The sequence below is a fragment of the Antennarius striatus genome, chromosome 13 (genome assembly GCF_040054535.1).
Source record: "Antennarius striatus isolate MH-2024 chromosome 13, ASM4005453v1, whole genome shotgun sequence".
Lineage (NCBI taxonomy): Eukaryota > Metazoa > Chordata > Actinopteri > Lophiiformes > Antennariidae > Antennarius > Antennarius striatus.
The window spans coordinates 1,555,272-1,574,045 of record NC_090788.1 but is presented as its reverse complement, the minus strand read 5'-3'; the positions used below and the strand labels follow the sequence as shown (position 1 = coordinate 1,574,045).

Here is an 18,774-nt window from a genome sequence, read left to right as displayed (position 1 = left end):
CTTTTGGTTTGAGTTTGTCGTCGTTCCGCCGTCGGACCGATCTTGCGTTTCCATAGAGACCAGAAGCCTGGCGACTCGTGCAGGAAGTCGCTCAGACGCCTTATTCTCTCCCTGATTGCCACCTCCCAGTCTTCCCAGTTCACACCACTGGATTCTGATTGTGCCTTGTTGCTCCAGTTGAGTAGCGTGATGCTAATGAGCGTTAGCGTCGCCCTGAGTGATGATAATAATGATCAGCTCACAGTGAGCCCCCGTCAGGCCGAGTCGAACACCTGAACCTACAGCTTTTATTTTATATTCCAAAACACGACTTCACTTTTTCTTTTTTAACTTTTCTGTTAAGTTTTTTTAAAAATTACTCTCCTTAAATGCTTCTGGCTGTTCGTGTAAATATCCTGTTGAAGTATTCCAGCGTCCAATCACATGACCTGATTGTGTGAACACGTGACTCCATGCTGATTCAGGAGGAGGGGCTCAGACGCCCCCCTCCCCGGAAGGATTTCTGGCGTTTTGTGCGTGTGCTGAATGTTTTTATGTCGAGTCGTAGGAACATCTCGACCTGTGTGTGTGTGTGTGTGTGTGTGTGTGTGTGTGTGTGTGTGTGTGTGTGTGTGTAGCCAGTGTATTGTACATGAAGGGTTTGCTGTCAGGATGAGCCCCCCTGTAGAGTTTTAGTTCCATTCCCACCTGATGACAAACAGCTCATCGGTCTCTGGTGGTGACGACGGCTAACAACACGAACTTTCAATCTGCGTACTAATAATGTCATATGAAGGTCTCCTTTAAGGTTGGCGCGCTGCGTGGAAACCAGTTTTCCTTATTTTGTGCATTTTTGTGCTGTATTTTTTGAATAATAAAATAAATAAAATCTAAGAAAAAAACACCTGTTTTTGTTTGGGGGGGGTGGGGGGCGTGGCTGTTTTTGCCAGGCGATGTTTGTTTTCTGCGTCTCCGGCGGCGACGGTTCTGCAGAGACTCGACTTCCTGCAGCTTTTGGGGGCTGATTAATTATAATCGTGTGTATTTTACTCCTAACACCAGGTGAGCTGACTTTCTAACCACTTAATGACTAATTAATCAGTGACCCCCCCCCCCCCGCCTGGCCTTCTCTGGGGCTTGCCGCTCACCTCCAGCGCTAGGCTAGCACTGAAGAAACCAGAACCGCTGTGAAGGTGGTATAGTTTTACTCCAGACGACTACGGTTGATGTGATTGGTCCAGAATTTGACTAAAAAACATTAATTTTTCCTTTTCTCAAAGAAAAGCATTTTTTAAAAAAAATTTAAACATAAAAAAAAAAAGAATTAGCGCTTTTAGCTTGATGGCTACGGAGATTTAGCTCAAAAACTTCAAACTGGTTTTCGATCTGTATGTTTTGTAAGTGTCAGTTTATGTATGTATGTATTTATGGACGACGTTTTTAACAAATGTTTTTCCGTTTTATTCACCACCGACGTTCCATTAATTCTTTGCGGATGAACAAACTACAATTCTGACGTTTAGAATTTGCGTGAACTGCTCCTTTACTCCTTGAACCCTCCTGTATTCTATTATAATCTTGCTTTGCGGTCATGTGTTCTAACATGTGCTGAGTCTTTATTTTAATTACCCCCCCCCCCCCCATAGTTACTTTGATGGGTAATTACTGTAATTACCCGCCAGCTCTAATCAAACAAGTGAAGAATTGGCGCGTTAATTAAGCGCTAACGCCTGGAGGTCGCGTACGAGCCGCTGCTGCTACATCTTCCTGTCCGGATTGCTGTCACCCCCGCCTGCGCCCCCCACCCCCCCAGCCTCCAAACACTATTTACAGTCGTGACATGCTGGTGATTTTGACAAGTGGATTGATCAATAACTAATTGTTAGCCAATAGCGCCGCTGCGTGCAGAACGTTGACAGCTTGTCAATAAAAGGACTGCAGCACTTAGCGGCGGCGCTAAGCGACATCCGTTGCTGTAATTGGCTGTCGGTAACCGATCGGTCCGCTGGGCATTGATCAGCACGCTGGGCATTGATCTGCGGTCGGGTGGAAGTCGCTCCTAATGGTTCCTGGCGTTTCTCTGGTCGCTCGCCGTCACGAATGTGCAACAAACGGCGGCGGCCCGTAATGATGATTTTATCGCTGTGCGTTCCAAACATTCATTAAAAGGACATTAGTTTGTGTTCCTGCACGCGTGCAGGATTGGATTTACGGATTAACGCTGTTCTTTGATGAATTATCGTGGCGGTGACTCGTACGTTATCCCTCCTGTCATCCGTTGGCGCCATTTTTTTTTAACACGTGTCCTTCGTTCACTCGTCCGGAGGGAGGGAACGGCGCCGCTTGTGGACGTCTCCTGCCTTCTGCTTGGGTTCGATATTAATTGTTTGCACAGATCAAAGGCGGCTGGCGTGGCATAAAACGCTCATTGGTTCTCCAGGAGGGGTTTCCTTGGCAACCTTATCTGGTTGTAATCCGGATGATTTATCTTGTAAAGCGTTGATTCCCTCCAATGCTAACAAAAAAACAGGCCCGGCGGGGGTTTTTTCCTCCGGCGTGACGTTCGCTGTCACACACGTTTTTTTCTTTCTCGCCATTTTTAGAAAGCGCGCTCGGGTTGAGGAAGAGAGGGTTGCAGAGGGAATTCTGGGTAGCATGGAAGCGAAATGCATATGCATGAGGACTGAGCTCCATCAGCTCCTTTTTGGCACAGCGGTGCATTAACATTTTGGCTCGCCGCTTTTAGCGCTTTGGATGCATAATGACAGATTAGGACACGGACGTGAGGCTGAGGATCTGCAGGACGACTTTTTGGGCCTCGGCCGACGTTTTCAGACAAGAATCACATTTTTACTCCGCAGATGACAAAAAATACGACGGGGGTCGTTTGTCAGTCTGTGGGAGGAGCATTGCTCCTGATGACCCTCGACGATGGGCGATAGGGAGTCGTCGGAGTTAATCTCCGCGCCCCCGGCGTCGCATTGGGGTCACCGTTCCCACCGTTTTTTCCACATTTCGATGAGTAATATGCGACTTTAGATGGATGACCTTCCGCTCTGTGCTCAGGGGCGGGCGAGGAAGGGGCAGGCGGGGGGAGTCGCTGACATCACATCCAGTCTGAGAACATCGTGTTCATGTTTTGTTATCTCCAGACGCCGTCTCTCTTCCGGGAGGAAACCGTCGGGGCGAAGCTTCACGGATCGGTGAGGTGACGCTCATCTCGCATCAGAGAACACGGCGTGGAAAGTTCCACTGGAGATGGACTGGGAGGAGTCACGTTATGTTTTTAAAGCTGACGCGCCTCCTTCCTTCGCTCGACGCCTCGTGATCACAGGTGATCGACCTCCAGCGCCGGCCTTGGCGAAGGAATGAGGCCGAGTTTCCCTTCTTTTATTCGCCCCCTGATGATTGGGGTCGTCGCCATTATGGCTGCAATGATGTCAGTGATTTATGGAGTGTGTGCCTCGTATTAGCGCGAGGTGTGTGCATCCATGTGTGGAGTGGCCACAGTGAGGTCAAAGGTCAGGGTGGTGATTTAACAGGATGGAGCGATCCCTTTTCCCTCTGCACGAGTCGGAGTAACTATAAGACCGAGCTGTCAGAGTCTGAAACCATTCATTCAGGTTTACATGTTAGCATCAGGTAAAATACAGTTAATATATATAAATATACACAATTAGCATATTTTTAGCTTTTTGTTAAACTACAACAAATTTCTCATGTCCACTTTGAGAATTTTTCTCATTTATGTCATGAAAAACTTAAAAATATCCAATGAATCAAACACATTTATTGTTCTGATGGTTAGAAATAGTTTCCTCTGAATAAAAAATGTGTTAATTATACAGGTAGTCCTCAACATACGAACACCACCGGTTCTGAAAGGTTGTTCCTCAGCTGAATTGTTTGTAAGTCATTATTTATTAAATTCCAATCTACAATGAAGTCATTTAAATATATTACATTTAAATATATTACTTTAGTATTGACAATAAATACTAAAGTAATATTCCCTAAGTCTGATCAGAAACAATTAAAGGTCAAAAGTCAGACACGCCCCTTTATGTTTTATTAATATCTTTTATTTTATTAAGTTTCTCTGTTAACTTGACCAACAGTTAATATAAACAAGCAAAATACTCAGAGTTTCGCGGTTAATGCTTCCAGACAGAAACATTTACCTTCTACGGATGGACAACCTCACAAGGTAACATCAGGTAAACATGATCAATAAAATACAGGTACAGGTGTTTAGAGTGAAGTCGTGCTCCATTTTACTTCGGTTTAAAAAAACATGGAAAAATAATAATTAGGTTTACATCAATTCACCTGAATACTGGACTCTGAAAATCACTACAAAACCGTTTAAAGCTCATAATACCACGTTATTATACTATGAATATGATAAGTTTTGTACCTAAATGCGATCCACTTCCTGTCAGTGGCGCCACTAACCGGAAGTGACGTCATTCAAGCGTTTGAAGAAGAGAAGTCCAAACAAATGGTGAGTTTTGGTTTGTCTTTTCGAACATGTTTGGTAGATTTTCCACTCAAACCTTCTCCGTTCAGCAGAACTTCTTCACCGCGACACGGAAAAATATTTTTTAATCAAATTATATTTAAATAAATGAAGCGTGAGTTCGAAAAATACGTTTTATTGCAAGTGTTACGTGTTGTGTATGGTATTACGTTCAACAGGCCAAGGACAAATGTTAAGACTTTCCGTAACACACACACACACACACACACACACACACACACACACACACACACACACACACACACACACACACACACACACACACACACACACACACACACACACACACACACACACACACACACACACACACACACACACACACACACACACACACTAGAATCAATATTTAGTCATAAATTATTCCTGCTGCGTGTAGCTCCGCGGTCTCCATCCAGGAAGTGAGAGAATTAATTAGAATCAGCTGTGGGAATAATAACAATAATAATAATAACAACAATAATAACAACAACAATAATAAGGATGATAATAACAATATTATTATTATTATTATTATTATTAATAATAATAATAATAATAACAATAAGGATGATAATAACAATAACAATCACAGTGACGCTCTGGAGCAGGAATAGCTCCTGTGATCATTAAAGCTGAGTCGAGGCGCTAATGAGCCCCCCCTCCCACGGCCCCCGCCCCCCCCCGTGAAGGTCGCTCTTAATGAATCGAACCCGTTGTTTCCTTATTTTCCCGCGCTGCCGCTACGCGTGTCACTGCGGAGCCGCGTGATGAGCGGATGAAGCTCACCTGTTTGAAGCCCCCACCTGAGGGGCGGAGCTCGAGACCTTTCCACCCACGCGCGTGTCACGACGTCTTTCAGCTTTCGCCCGCGCGCCCTCTGGCTTGAGACATCAAACTGCGCGCGTGCAGAAATGAGCCGTGACGTGGGAGGATCAAACGGATCAGGGGAAACATCTGTGTTTGGAAAAGGCCGTGCGGCCGCCAGTGGGCGGGGCCTCAGTGTCAGCGCGTGTACATTGAGGGTTGAGTAAATATCACATCTGACCACGTGACTTGCGGAGCCTCGGACCGGCTCTCCCTGGTGCCCCTCCCCCCATACGGGTCACCCCCCCCCTGCATGAGGATGGAATGAATTCCAGCTTCTCAAACAAACGGACAAACAGACGCGTGTGACGTCATCACGCTCTCCGTCTCTCTTACCGCCTCTACAGGAGGACGGGACGCGGTTCTAACCAGACAGGTACCGACCGCTCCAGGTGCGGCCAGGAAGTCGACCTACCAGACCGGTTCTCCCCCCCCCCGGGGGTCAGGTGAGACGACAGGTCGCTGTTTACTTCCTGTTGCGCCGCATCCTTCCACCGAAACCGGGCTTTGCTCAGGTCCTTCATTCTCACCTTTCATAGAGGGCTGACGCCACCGTGTGGCCAAAAGGAGAATTGCACCATGTGGCTCCGCAGACGAGAAGTTTCGCGTTTTAATTTTTTAAAAAGTGTATTTTATGTAGTGTGTACAGGCCCTCACACCGCCCACTCTCAGCTCACACTCCCAGTGTTTGTTTTTGTTTGGCGGGAGCGGGGATCAAACTGCCGATCTTGAAACATTGGCCGACCTGCTCTCCCGCTGAGCCACTGCCTCCTTCAAAGTATATTTCAATATTTTTTATATATTTTTACTTTTATTATTTTAGATAATATTATAGTTTTTACATTTTATATTTTATATTATGATATTATTATATTGTTTAATACTTCTTATATTTTGTATTTGTTAGACCGAAAGACAAAAATTTGTTGAAAAAAAATTTTTTTAGACTGACTGAAAAATAGTTTTGTCATATCAAGCCCACCGAAAAAAAAAGTAGTCCGATCGATTGGTCGAAAAAAATTTTTTTTTATACTGACCAACCAACTGAAAACATTTTTTTAGAGCAACCGACCGATCAAAAAAAAAAATTGTTTTGATCGACCGACCGGTCCCATCAATCGGTCTAAAGATAATTTTCTTGGAGACCTGTCTGTTGGACTAAAAAATGTTTATTTTTGATCAGTCGGTGTAAAAGAAATTGACTGGAATAATCCAATTGTTTGAAGCGATTATTTCAATTGATGGTTGTAAAAAAAAATTCAGTCCATTGATCTAAACTTTTTTTTTTCGACCAGTCTGTTGGGCAAAAAAATTTTATTTTTTGGTCGGCCAGTCTAAAAAATTTTTTTCTACTGGTCGATAAGTCAGTCGAAAAAATGTTTTTTTTGACTGGTCGGTCAGTCGAAAAAATGTTTTTTTTGACTGGTCGGTCAGTCGAAAATTTTTTGTTTTTTTCGGTTGGTCAGTCTAGAAACTTGTTTTTGACTGGTTCATTGGTCTAAAATTTTTTTTTTTGTCATTCAAAAGAATCATTTTTTCAGTGGGTTGATCTAAAAAAAAATTTTTTTCGACCGGGTAGTTGTTCTAAATAAGATTTTTTTAGACCCGTCGGTTGGACTAAAAAATGTCTTTTAGTCAGTTGGTGTAAAAAAAAAATTTGTTTGACTGGTCGGTCGGTTTAAATTTTTTGTTTTGTTTTGACCGGTCAGTTGAAAAAGCAAATTTCAGTTGGTCTGTTTTTTCAACCGGTCAGGTGGTCTAAAAAATGTTTTTTTTTTGGTCAGCATAAATGTTTTTTGTAGAGCCGTCACTCAGTCTAAAAACTGTTTTTTTAGACCTGTTTGTCATAGTAATTTTTTTTTCAGTCAGTTTGTATTAAAAAATATTTTGTTTTAACTGGTCAGTTGGTTGAAAAAATTTTTTTTGACCAGTTGGTCAAATTTTTTTTTATTTTTGGTTGGTTGAAAAAAATATTTTTTTGGTCGGTCGGTGTAAAAAAATATTTTTTCAACCCGTCAGTCAGTTTAAAAAAAAAATTGTTTTTGACTGGTCAGTTGGTCTAAAAAATTTAATTTTTTCGGTCAGTCTAAAACATTTTTTTTTTTGTTGGTTAGTCTAAAATTTTTCCTTTGGTCAGTCTAAAAAAACGTTTTTTTCAACCGGTTGGTTGAAAAAAATTTTCTTTTTGCACCGGTCAGTCCGTCGGTTGGTCTAAAGAATGTGGAGTTTAATGGACAGTCAGTTGGTCAGTCTAAAAAAAGAGTTTTTTTTTTGGTCTGTCGGTCTAAAAATTATATATATATATATATGTATGTATGTGTATATGTATGTATGTATGTGTGTGTATGTATATATATGTATATAATTTTTAAACTTAAAAAAGGGGAATATTTGTTATTCCACTGAGGGACCAGGAATTCGTTGTGACGTGACGGTTCAATTCTCTCACTTTTAAGACTAAATGGAGGCTTTAGTTGGACCAGAACCTGTTGTCATTAGTGCGGAAAACGTCGCGTCCCGAGCCGTGGAGCGGACAGCCGCCTGCTGCTGTTGTCTCTGCTCTCACCAGTTGTTGTTGTTGTTGTTGTTGTTGTCGTCAGAGCCTCGTGCCATAAACAACTTCCGCTTAGAGAATCCCATTTGCTGTGAGCCCCCATCAGACACCGGCATAAACGACGACATATAAATCAATTATTACTCCAATCAGCTCATCGATCAGTCATTACCTGGCGATAAAAGCTTTCTATTCTATTCTACCTGCAGCTCTGGGTTCCAAGACCTCTTTTCTGATTATTCCATTATGTAGAAATGTGGCGCTCTCTGGTGGTCGTGAGCAGGAACTGCACCTAGCTGTTTGCACATGCGCGGTAGATCTGACAGGAAAACCAGCCGCTGGTCCCAGCATGCAACAGGAAATCCGAGCAAACCGCGTTTCCCACCACTAACACTCAATTTGTGCGTGAAATCAACAGGTTGGCGCCAAACATCAGAGGCTGCGGTTATTCTGCGTGATGAGAACGTCAACAACTCCAGCATCATGTGACGAATCCACGTGACTCACCCTGAACGCCACCGACGTGCTTTGGCTCCGCCCCTCCAGGTGAGAACAATAACCACCAGGAAGAGGAAGAGGAATAAAAACCCCACAGAACGAGTTAGTACACATTTTTTAATAACATGGCACAATTTACATAACACAAGTTTAAATGAGGAGCATGCTGAAGATTCAGTCGCTTCATTTTTTCTTCTTTTTGTACATGATCTAGAAAGACGTCTTTTTTTTCCCTGTACATGGCAAACAGCAAAAAAAGTTTTATTTAACAATCTTTTTGCGATACGCGTCGACTAACCACTATGGCTCCGGTGGAACATTTTTAATGTTGGATTAAAAAACACTGCACGACATGATATCACAGAGTTTGAAGCGCACAACTAAACCTTCAGTGGACTACTAAAATAGATCTCTGCTCGTTAGAAACAAACCGTCCATGGGTTCCACTGGCTTTTTTTTTTTTGTATTTTGATTTTGTAGTTACAACAACTTAGGAAAGCACTTTAAATACACTGTTTGACCAACACAACCTAGTCCAAACTTTACTTTACACTCCTTCAGGTGGGTTCTAATGTGCTGTCAAAGGTGTCGCGCTGCATTCTCCCCATAACCAGACCGGAGGTAACGATCCTGCATCGAAATTCAACGTTTGCATCGTTTGTCACGGCTCATTTCTGTCGGAGAAGGATTAAATTAATATCGATTTGGAAAAAACTACGAGATTGTCGCCACGATTGAATAAATTTGAGGGAATAATTCTCAGTTGGAGTTAAAGCTTTGTGTGTGCGAACGCGTTGGGTCTGAGTTGTGAAGAGAATACAGCTTCTTGTTTGTTATTGGTCGTGGGTGAGGAGGCCGGCTTTCAGAAATGGAGCCCAGACATTGGTTGCATAGTTGAATGTTGGGTTTCTGGTACAACGCTAACAAAGCTGCATCAACGGAAAGATACTGCGAGAAGCACATTCTGATTGGCTGCTGCCTCTATTTACACGTGTTCAAAGTAAAGCTTTCAAAACACCCTTTTGCATATTTGTACCATGATTTTTAATCCGTCCAGAGCGAACACAGCGACTGTACACGTTATCTACAGCGCCAACGCGCCTGTACATTCCCGCTCCGCCTCACGCCGCTTCACAAGGATGATCGCGAAAAGCCGGAGCGAACTGCAAAACGAATCAGTTCCTGTTCCGTGATTATTGTCGTTTGATAGAAAAGCCATTGATGGCGTGGGCGTGGCTCCGCCCACATAACTTATTCACAGCTATGTTACAGTCGTCGCCCGAAGCTAAGTGCTGGGTGTGAGTTTGGGCGCTGGCGAGGCCGTTGAGGCTCCGCCTACCGCGCCTCGATGTCTTTGTGAGGTGGTCTGTCTCTGATATCTGTTGCCAGGGGCGTAGTCCGTCTGGGGGAGCCGGGCCGGGCTCCGAGTGTAGGGATGAGTGGGGGCGGGGCGCTCAGAGAGGCTGTGGGCGGAGTTTTGTTCAGGATGCCGTTCTGATGGGCTGCGGCTGCGGCGGCAGCGGCGGCCGCTGCTGCTGCAGCGGTGGGGCTGACCCTGGAGTAGTGCATGCCTGGGAGCCCGGGGGCCATGAGACCCTGGGCCGGGTGGGGGAGGTGTCCGTCGAGCACCGGGTGGTGCATCGCCGGGTGGAGGCGCCCGTGCTCGTAGTCCTCTCTGAGCATGTGCAGACGGTCGCGCTCCTCCAGCTGGGCGCGCTCCTGCTCGCGCCGGTGCTCCAGGGCCAGGGGGTGCACGTGGTCCCGGTTGAAGTCGTGGGGCTCCCGGTCCCGGTAGGAGCGCTCCGCCTCATACAGGCGCGGCGCCGCCAGCCGGTGCAGGGGGTCGTTCCTCAGAAGGAGGTCCCTGGCCAGAGGGTCCCGTCTGTGGATGTCCAGGCCCCTGTAGGGGTCCCGCATCGGGTCCCAGTGGAAGGCGGGGTAGGGCAGCCGATCAGCGCCGTGGATGGGGCTGATCCCCATGAAGGGCGCCACCACTCGAGTTCTCTCCAACCCGCTGATGGGATGGACGCCCGCCATGCCCATCGGTACGGGCATGGCGGATGGGGGGTGGTGGTGGTGGTGGTGGTGGTTGGGGGCGGGGGCCGGGTGCTCGTTCACCCGTTCCGTGGCCCCGTCCGGCTCCTCTTTGCGCTCCTCCTTCACCTTCACCTCGCTGCTCTTCTTCTGGTGCTCGTAGGGCAGCTCCACCTTCTTCTCCAGGGCCTCCCGGCTCAGGACGCTCCCGGGACGCTCCAGGCTGGTCTGTCGGACGTACGGCGATGCCGCCCCCCTGCTGGACACCTTGTCCTCCGACACCCGCCCGTCATGGATGACCGGCACGTCCTTGTCGCCGTGCTGGTTGTCTTTGAGTTTATGCTCGTCGGCGCCGTTGTCCTTCCAGGACTCCGGGTGGTCCCTCTCCCTCTCTTTGGCCTTGTTCTCCTTGTCCCTCTGGGGGTCACCGGAAACGGGGGCCAGGTGGTTCCTGTGGTGATCAGGAGGACGGCTGTGTCCGAGGAGGCTGATGGGGTTGACGGGGACCGGGGACGGATGGCTCGGATGACGCTTTTCAACAGAATCCCTAAAAAACGACCCAAAGAGGAGACAGTCTTCCCCATCAGTGATGACATCCAGATTATCCGTTAATCTACTGATGTTCTTGCGGTGAAGTATTGCCTACCTGTCCTTGTCGTCTTTACCGACCAACGACTCTCGCTTGTCGGAGTCGCGGTCCCTCTCGTGCGAGCTGGCCGAGGCGCTCCTCTCGGAGTCTCCGGGCTTCAGCCACGGCGGCGGCGTGGGGAAGGAGGGCGGCGTTCGATGCAGACGGTTCCACGGCTCCTGGTGGCCGACGTTACCGCCGCTGTTGAAGTGCGGCTGTGCGTTGGGGCCGTCTTTATGGCCGAAGACCGAGTTGGCCGCTGTCAGGGATTCAACACGTGGAAAAAAGGACACAAGTTAAATGCGTATCGACGAAGTCCGACGGCGTTTTCATTTCTGGCTCTTCCTCCAGCGTCAAACATCGAGTTAAAACTTACTTAGTGCAGGATTTCCTAATCCTCCGAAGGCCGAAGAACTGAGGGACCCAAGTCCTCCAAATGACGCGGGTCTACCGAAAGGTTCTGGAAGGCGACACAAGTCAACCACGAGTGCGTTAGCATTTTAAACTTCCAACTTCAGATCCATATTGAACAGAAATGAACAGAAGAAGTCTTCACCTAAGTGAGATGCCGGGGCGAGGAAGTTCCCAGGATGGTGGGGCGGGTGTCCAAATGGACCTGCCGACGGGTGCGTGGGCCCTGAGGAGGCGGAGAAAGTTCAGACACCGCGTCTCGTCGGGATCCTCATTTTTTTACCACAGACATCCTCACCTGCAGCGGAGAAGAGCGTGGAGGGCCGAGCCAGGTCGCTGGGGTGATGGATGGGGCCGAAGAGGCTCGGACCCGGAGGTCGGCCCAGGAACTCGGGCTTGAGGCCGAAGTCTAGTTTGTGAGGGTCGACCTGCATCTGCTGCTAGAAGTCAGAGCGACGGAGAGGAGAGACACGTGTGCTTTTTAGAACCATTCATGCCCAGATCGATTCTGATTTCAACTACAGGAAGTGGAGAACAGTCCAGAAGGAAGAGACGGTTGGGGGAGTCCTCACCTTTACTTTCTGTTGGTGGTGGTAGATCTGCCAGGCGGTGTGGACGTGCATGGCGCACCACTTCCCTGGTTTCTGCAGGTAGAAGATAAAACCACGTCTACATTTGTCTCGTGAATCAAATATGGAAGCAGATAAAGGAGAGACTGGGAGTGGAGACTCACCCTGAGAATGGGCCGAAACGGGTCTGTTAGCTAGGAGGAAGAGGAAAGACGGAGTCAGTCTCCTGTCGATCGAATCACCGGTAGCACAAACACTCATGCTAGGTAGTCTGTGCAGCACTGTCTAAAACTCCGCCTCCAGCGCTAGTTGTTACACGCTAACCCTTACCCTGGGGTCCTTCTGCAAGAACGTGTGTGGGACGGCTCCGGGTCGGGTGGACACGTCGAGTGGATTGGAGGTCTAGAGAGCAGCAGACACAGATTGAAACAGGATTCTCAGTGAGTAACTTCCTGTTTGCAGACGGGCAGTGTGTGGGTATGCGGCGGCGGCAGCGTTACCTTGGGTTGGAAGGCGCCCTGCAGCGAGCTGAACGGCCCGTTCGGGGGGATGACGGGAGGAAGGCCAGACATGGCTGGAGGGTAGGAGTGGAAGAGCTGCGGAGGAAAGCAGGCGTGAGGACGGTGGGCCGCCGGCGTCATGACAACTCCTCTTAAAATCGTGCTGGTCGACCACATTCGTCCGTTTTTTCGTATTTCCGATCTCGTGTGCTAGCGTGGCGTTAATCCTGGTTGCGTTGAAGTGTGTTAGAAGCGCTTCAGGCTAGGCTAGAAGGTCTTAAATGCAGCTTCTGTTTCCTCCCGACGCCAGCGTGTTGCACAAGGAGGAAATGACTTCAGGGTGTTTGCTGCTACCGTAATACAATCAAGGGAATTCTGGGAATCACAAACAACATTCTGCACCAACTATTCAAATGAATGTTGGTTTACTCGGAATGTCGGATTCCTCTTCCCACTTCTGAAGGAAGATCCAATGTTTGAGATCGTCTTAGTGAGCGATGATCGTGAGAAATGCAAATAAAGAGTAGAGGGTAAGACAAATATTTAATATTCCTCCGGCTCTAACGCTGCTTCCTCTATCCTGCAGCCATCGTCTCCGAGTAGAATTTACTTACGACTATTTCACCGTTGCTTGCACAAACTATAAATGTTGCCCTCGGAGGGTTATGGACTCGGGCAAGTTCATAAATATGCACATTTCCTGGGATTGTATGATGAAGCGGTGCAGACGGGATGCACATGAGGAGTTGCATGACACCACACATGAAACACACACACCAAATAGCTAGTAGAGTCTCTACAGGCAAATAATTGCAGTCGGTGAACTCACACTGTGTCGGTAGAAGGGGTCGACTTTTGTTGGGTATTTTTCAAACTGTAGGAGAAATGAAAATCAGCTCAGTACAAAGACGGAGAGAAAACAAACCACATCCATTCACATCAAACGTTCACTTGAGAGCCAACGACATGCTGACACGATTGAGACTATTAGTCAAGCTCTTGACATCGAGAGTTCAACCACTTCCCAAACCAGACTGTGGTCCTTCCAGGACCTTGTAAACCCGCTTCGGTTCTGTGTCTCATTATAGCGTTGCGGCCCCGGCTCGGGGCAAACGTTTCCCCGGCCGTAAAGAGGCTTTTATGTCCTCATTAGCTGTCAGATGCCTCGCCACACTGCCTTTGAGGTACCACCGGAGCCAGAGAACTCTCCACAGGCCAGGCAGTTACTAATGTGTGTGTTTCCTTGAGTGTTGGGTCCTGTGGTCTACCCCAACCAACAGCAGGACCCATAATGCAAAGCATTTGACTGTAATGAAAATCCCCAAATGGGACCAAATGATGTCATTAAATTCAAAATGAATTAAGGGTATTATGTTCTAAAAAGCTGGCTCTGAAGTTAACGCGCTTCAGGCAAGTTATTGCCAATTTAGAGAATAACAGCAACTGGAGTCTGGAGTCCTGAGGCACGCCAGAGAAAACACTAGAAAGGCTTCGTGGGGGAATAAAGGCATCATTGTGGTGAGGACTGACACACATGGTCATCATTGAAAGGCCGCCATGGTAACCACAGGTCCCCACGGCGCGGCGCACTCACACAAACGTCAAACTGAGTAAATTCCTCCACCAACCACAAGGTGAACTCGATGCCACGCCCGCCCACTCTCCCCCACATGTTTAAACAATTATTAGAAGACGTGAAAGAAAACATTTCCCACACACTCCCTCCACCCCCAAAAAACGGTTGCGTTCTACTTATCCTCACATTTCTGGCGGGGGTACGCACCATGGTTGGTGCTGGGGTGGGCATGATGGCGTGGGGGAAGGGCGTGAAGGTGTGCTGGTGGGTGTGCTGGTGGGTGTGTTGGTGCTGATGCTGGTGCTGATGCTGGTGCTGGTGGAACTCGGTGCGCAGGTAGGGCGGGGGACCCAGCGAGGCGCCACGGTCGGCGCTCTGGGAGGCCAGGAAACGGGTGTTGAGCTCCTGGCGCAGAAGGTCTTGCTCTGGAGAAGAGAGGACGGAGATGGGATCAAGCGTTCCGAGTCATGTACTCCTCGTTTCGTTGGGCAGGAAGCCCCCTCTAAGGGGGTCTTGGCTGCGGATCAGGACATTTCAAACCCATAAAACGACCAGGAAAATGTCTGCGATTGTAACGTAAGTGAGGCCAGAGATGATTAGAGTCGCTAGAACGATCCAACGCTGGGATTCGATGCACCACAGCTCCTCTGCGACGGCAGCGTCTGTTGTTCTAATAACCTCTGCAGCATGTGGAGAAAAGACTCTACAAATCAATGGCTTTCCATCTAATCCTCTAAACCTTCCTTCAGAGATTACGTCCCTCCAGCGTGACTCACTACAATATTTTCTGCCTTCATTTCGAGCTAGAATTTTCTCTTCATAAAAGTTTCATTAGTATCTTCTGAACCCTGTTCCATATTGACTAAATTGATTTCTTTGCCAGTGAATAACATTCCAGGTGAAAATGGAAGTTCTGGGAACACAGCTTAAGGCGAAACCCCCCTCCCCCAACTCTGCTTCCCACACTGACCCTGACATTTAGCTCAAAAGCACCACCAAGAAATGTGCACAGGGTCTGAAATGGCTTTTGCAAGGTGGCCATTGGTGGATATTCCTGGCTCACAGGGGAGTCGACCAATGGGATCACTTGGATTATCCTGGATCAGCTATTTGGTTCTTCAAAAGACTACCAGGACCACCTTCTCTGCACCTGTGAACATCCTGGCAACTTGAGCCAACGACCGTCAAAAAAATACAGTTGTACCTCGACATACGCGTTTTTTGAGATACAAGCCATCACTCGGTCCATATTTTTGTTCGACATACAAACAAAAATCTGTGCTTGGGGACACCCCCACTAGTTGGTGGATAGAGTAAAGACGTAGGGTTCGGTTACTTGTGATTTTTTGCTTTTCTTTTCATAATTTATCATTGTTTATGTAATTTATATTTAAATACGTTTGCACAGGCAAAACATACATTGCTGTTCGGTTGATAAAAAATATTTTGTTCGTAATTTAGGGGGTTTGGGGCTTTTTTTTACAAGGCTAAAAATGGACAAAAATGACTTAAGTCAGTTAAAATTCATTTGAGATACAAGCTCAGTCTTGGAATGAATTAAACTCGTATCTCGAGGTACGACTGTAGTTTGAATTTCTGCAGCGCAAAGCTCAATATTACGTTTCCAAATGATGCAGGTGTGTTTACCTGAGTAGGCACCCCCAGCAGCAGGGTGTCCGGGTACTGGCAGGCTGCTAGACGTAAGTGGCGGTGGTGGAGGCAAGGCCGCTGGAGGAGCGAACATATTGGGGTGATGAGGGTGCGGCGAGGACTGCAAGGCAGGGGGAAAGCCGTGGGGGGTGTTTTGGTTAGCCACCAAGGGCAGGGGGTAGGCCGAGGCTGATGCGGCGGCGGCCCCCGCAGGAGGAGACGGGTGGTGGCTGGCGTGTAAGGAGTTGGTGGGGGGCCCGTGGGGCTTGGCGCCTGGGGTGCTGCTCCTGCTGCTGCTGCGAAGAGAGAGAACGGAGTCGGTTAAGCCAGGCGTGAGTCGTCCAAATTAACACTTGTTCCCTCGCATCCCCTCATCTCCATCTGCTGCGATGCTCAATTCCCCACACACTGTTCTCACACCTCCACTGTCCTCCATTTACAAATGCCTCCCCGCGTCTCTCTGATGCCTCGCAGAATCCAGGGCAAACAAGATCTGCGAAAAAACAGCACGTTCACAACACCCCTCGGATGCAAATGAAGCGCCCCTGGCGAGCGTCGCGGAACGAGCATCTGTCTTTGAACAGCTTCTGTTAAGGCACTTCCTCGGGAGCCAGGTAGCGAACATGTGCACCGCAAACGGGATGAGAGGGTGTGCACGCATGTGCGAGCAAACACTCTTTTGTAGTGTGTTCGGGTTTTCCCCAAGGGGGTGTGGGGGGTAGTCGCAGAGCTTGTGTCTCCACAGCTCTGCACACTAAGCCTAAAAGCTCATTTGCAGTGCTCGCGCTTCGCCGGGGGCCCCGGCCGTGATTATTCGCGGCGGGTGCCAGGCGCTGTTGGCGCACTGGCAGGCTGGCAGGGTTGGCAAAGACACGGGGAGCTGTAGCCAAGTCCTCAGAGCTCGCCAGGCAGAGCTGTTGTGTGGACTGAGTGGGTTCTGAAGGAGCAATCCCAGAGACTCTAGTCCACGGAGAGACTGTCCGAGGTTCTCAATAGACCCAACGGACCAATCGTAGTCCTACAATTGCGCAATTGCGGTTGTCTAATACAGGAGAAGCTTTTCTCAATTGAGTATTTACTTTCTAACGTGGGTAACTCGGGCACAAATACCTCCGGCGATGGTTTTTACTGCCAGCACAAGTGATGGGGGGCCAGAGGTTGATATCGAGCCCTGATGACGATGTGGGCGGCTCATGAATCCGAGGCACTCAGGCCCGGTGCGGCTCGTCTATTCCAGAGATAATAATTTGCGAGGATGTTTGGCTCGGGGACTTCAAGCTCTTTGCGAAAGCAATTTACATACTGATCATGGGTGGTGTGTACTTTCAGCTCAAGAGGTGTTTGAGTGTTTTCAAGGGGGTGTGATTGTGGAGGTTTCCTCTCACCATCAGAGTGCTCGAGGACGCCACAGACAGAGATGTTTTCCACAATGCCCTGATTGGTCCCCCGTTGGTTTCTGCAATCAGCCTTACCTGTGACCGTTGAGGCCGTTGTAAGCGGCGAAGGGTCGGGGGTGGCAGCGTGACGGGGGCCGGTGGGGCCCTGCTTGGCTTGGGTGCTGTTGGTGAGGGTGGTGGGCGGGTAGGGCGGGCGAAGGCGACGCCGGGTGTGAGTGAAGGATGGGCGTCGGCGGAGGCCGGGGGTGGGACAGCGACTCTGGTTGGTGTTGGGGCCGGGGAGGGGGGGGTGGCGAGGGCTCTTGGCCGTGGGCAAGAGGCAGGGCTGCAGGTGTCTGAGGCCTGTGGAGAGCCTCGGAGCGTGGGGGCGGGTGTGTGGAGGCCGAAGCCTGGGTGGGGCCGTTGGTCTGGGGCCGGCAAGAGGACACCGGGGACCGGGGGCCAGACAACTGGGGCAGTGGGGCGTCTTGGGGGGTCAGAAGCTGCCTGGGTGTGCCGGGTGCAGGGTGTTCAGAGTCTTTGCTGCTCTCTGGGCTCCTCTCCTGGCTGCGCTCTAGGCCTGACACCTTGAGGAGGGCGGGGCCGTGAGGCTCCTGGCTGCCATTGGTCGAGAGCACATCGATACCAAAATCTGGAACTGTGGAGAACAAATGAGAGAACGTCAGTTTGATGTCACAGTTTGAAAAAACAACCATGAAGAACAAGGGTGCCAAACGTATGGCCCAGGGGCCGGATCCGGCCCTCCAGGGTGTCCAGACCGGCCCCAAATTTTTATTATGATTAACTTCTTCTTTGCATCAATATAAAAAAGTGGACTTACGAATACATCTACATATTAATGAGTTTGACACCTCCTGATTATGTGATTTTTTCCCCCAGCAAAATTTCAAAACATCTGAATACAAGACAATACTTCTAAATTGTGTAGAACTGTCACAAGATGGAGATATTTTTATGTCATTTATGTGTACATGCAGTAAACATGGTTTACTATAGAAGACCAGTGATGCTAACTCATAAAACCAAGTCTTCCAAATTTTTACAGGTAGGTGACCCTGATGTTTTCCATACGGACTAAAATCCAGGACGTCCAGAAGTCCTACAGGTGTTCCTGAAATAACAGAACGTCCACTTCCTGTACAATAAACTAGCTTAAAGTGCATCTAACACGAGTTTGTGTATTCATTTGCACAGTTTACATTCTTCCCAAGCGGGTTGTGATTGCCTTGCTTCCCTTTTCTTTAGAAGCTCTGCTATTCCTCCCAACAGCAAACAAGCCCCGCCCCGGGGTATTTCTCTGCAGGGACGTCCTCCGACAGAACAAAGTGCTCCAACAGAAGCAATCATTCTGCTTGTACCAGAGGCATCGAGGCCCATGGGGGATGACAGTGCATACATAAACTGTAATTAACTCTCAACGGGCTCTGGCGGGGTGGGGGTGGGGGTGGGTTAAGGGCAGCAGCGAGGGCTTCGCCTCCCCCTCAGGGGTAGTCAGCTAAATCCGTCACCTGCCAGAGAGGTGTGGATGGGATCCAGTCCCCTGGAGACGAGGCAGCGGCGGGCAGCCTGTCACAGCTGGCTTCCATCTCCAT

At 48.6% G+C, this 18,774-nt stretch overlaps 1 protein-coding gene and 1 long non-coding RNA gene across 13 annotated transcripts in view; one reads left to right on the top strand and one right to left on the bottom strand.

Annotated features, from left to right (window-relative positions):
• The first annotated feature begins 5,680 nt into the window (after positions 1-5,680).
• On the top strand, positions 5,681-18,345 carry LOC137605803 (uncharacterized). Of its 2 annotated transcripts, none has more exons than XR_011037790.1 (3): positions 5,681-5,811; positions 8,338-8,519; positions 18,228-18,344. It is a non-coding gene; the product is annotated as an uncharacterized lncRNA (long non-coding RNA). The 2 variants fall into 2 exon arrangements; XR_011037791.1 differs by having other exon boundaries at positions 5,684-5,811; positions 8,338-8,465; positions 18,228-18,345.
• The window catches only part of auts2a (activator of transcription and developmental regulator AUTS2 a), a 204,713-nt gene continuing 194,453 nt past the window's right edge, over positions 8,515-18,774 (bottom strand). For 7 of the 11 annotated variants that reach the window (XM_068330569.1, XM_068330568.1, XM_068330570.1 and 4 more), the window contains 13 exons: positions 17,258-17,819; positions 15,783-16,081; positions 14,322-14,560; positions 13,389-13,433; positions 12,560-12,655; positions 12,390-12,461; positions 12,224-12,253; positions 12,063-12,134; positions 11,789-11,930; positions 11,636-11,716; positions 11,456-11,539; positions 11,098-11,350; positions 8,515-10,998 (listed from right to left, as the gene is read on the bottom strand). In XM_068330569.1, the coding sequence (XP_068186670.1) occupies positions 9,753-10,998; positions 11,098-11,350; positions 11,456-11,539; positions 11,636-11,716; positions 11,789-11,930; positions 12,063-12,134; positions 12,224-12,253; positions 12,390-12,461; positions 12,560-12,655; positions 13,389-13,433; positions 14,322-14,560; positions 15,783-16,081; positions 17,258-17,819 (3,221 nt within the window). In that variant the 3' untranslated portion in view covers positions 8,515-9,752. The remainder of the gene's footprint in view (positions 10,999-11,097; positions 11,351-11,455; positions 11,540-11,635; positions 11,717-11,788; positions 11,931-12,062; positions 12,135-12,223; positions 12,254-12,389; positions 12,462-12,559; positions 12,656-13,388; positions 13,434-14,321; positions 14,561-15,782; positions 16,082-17,257; positions 17,820-18,774) is intronic. The other 4 variants (XM_068330572.1, XM_068330571.1, XM_068330573.1 and 1 more) reach the window with 4 other exon arrangements.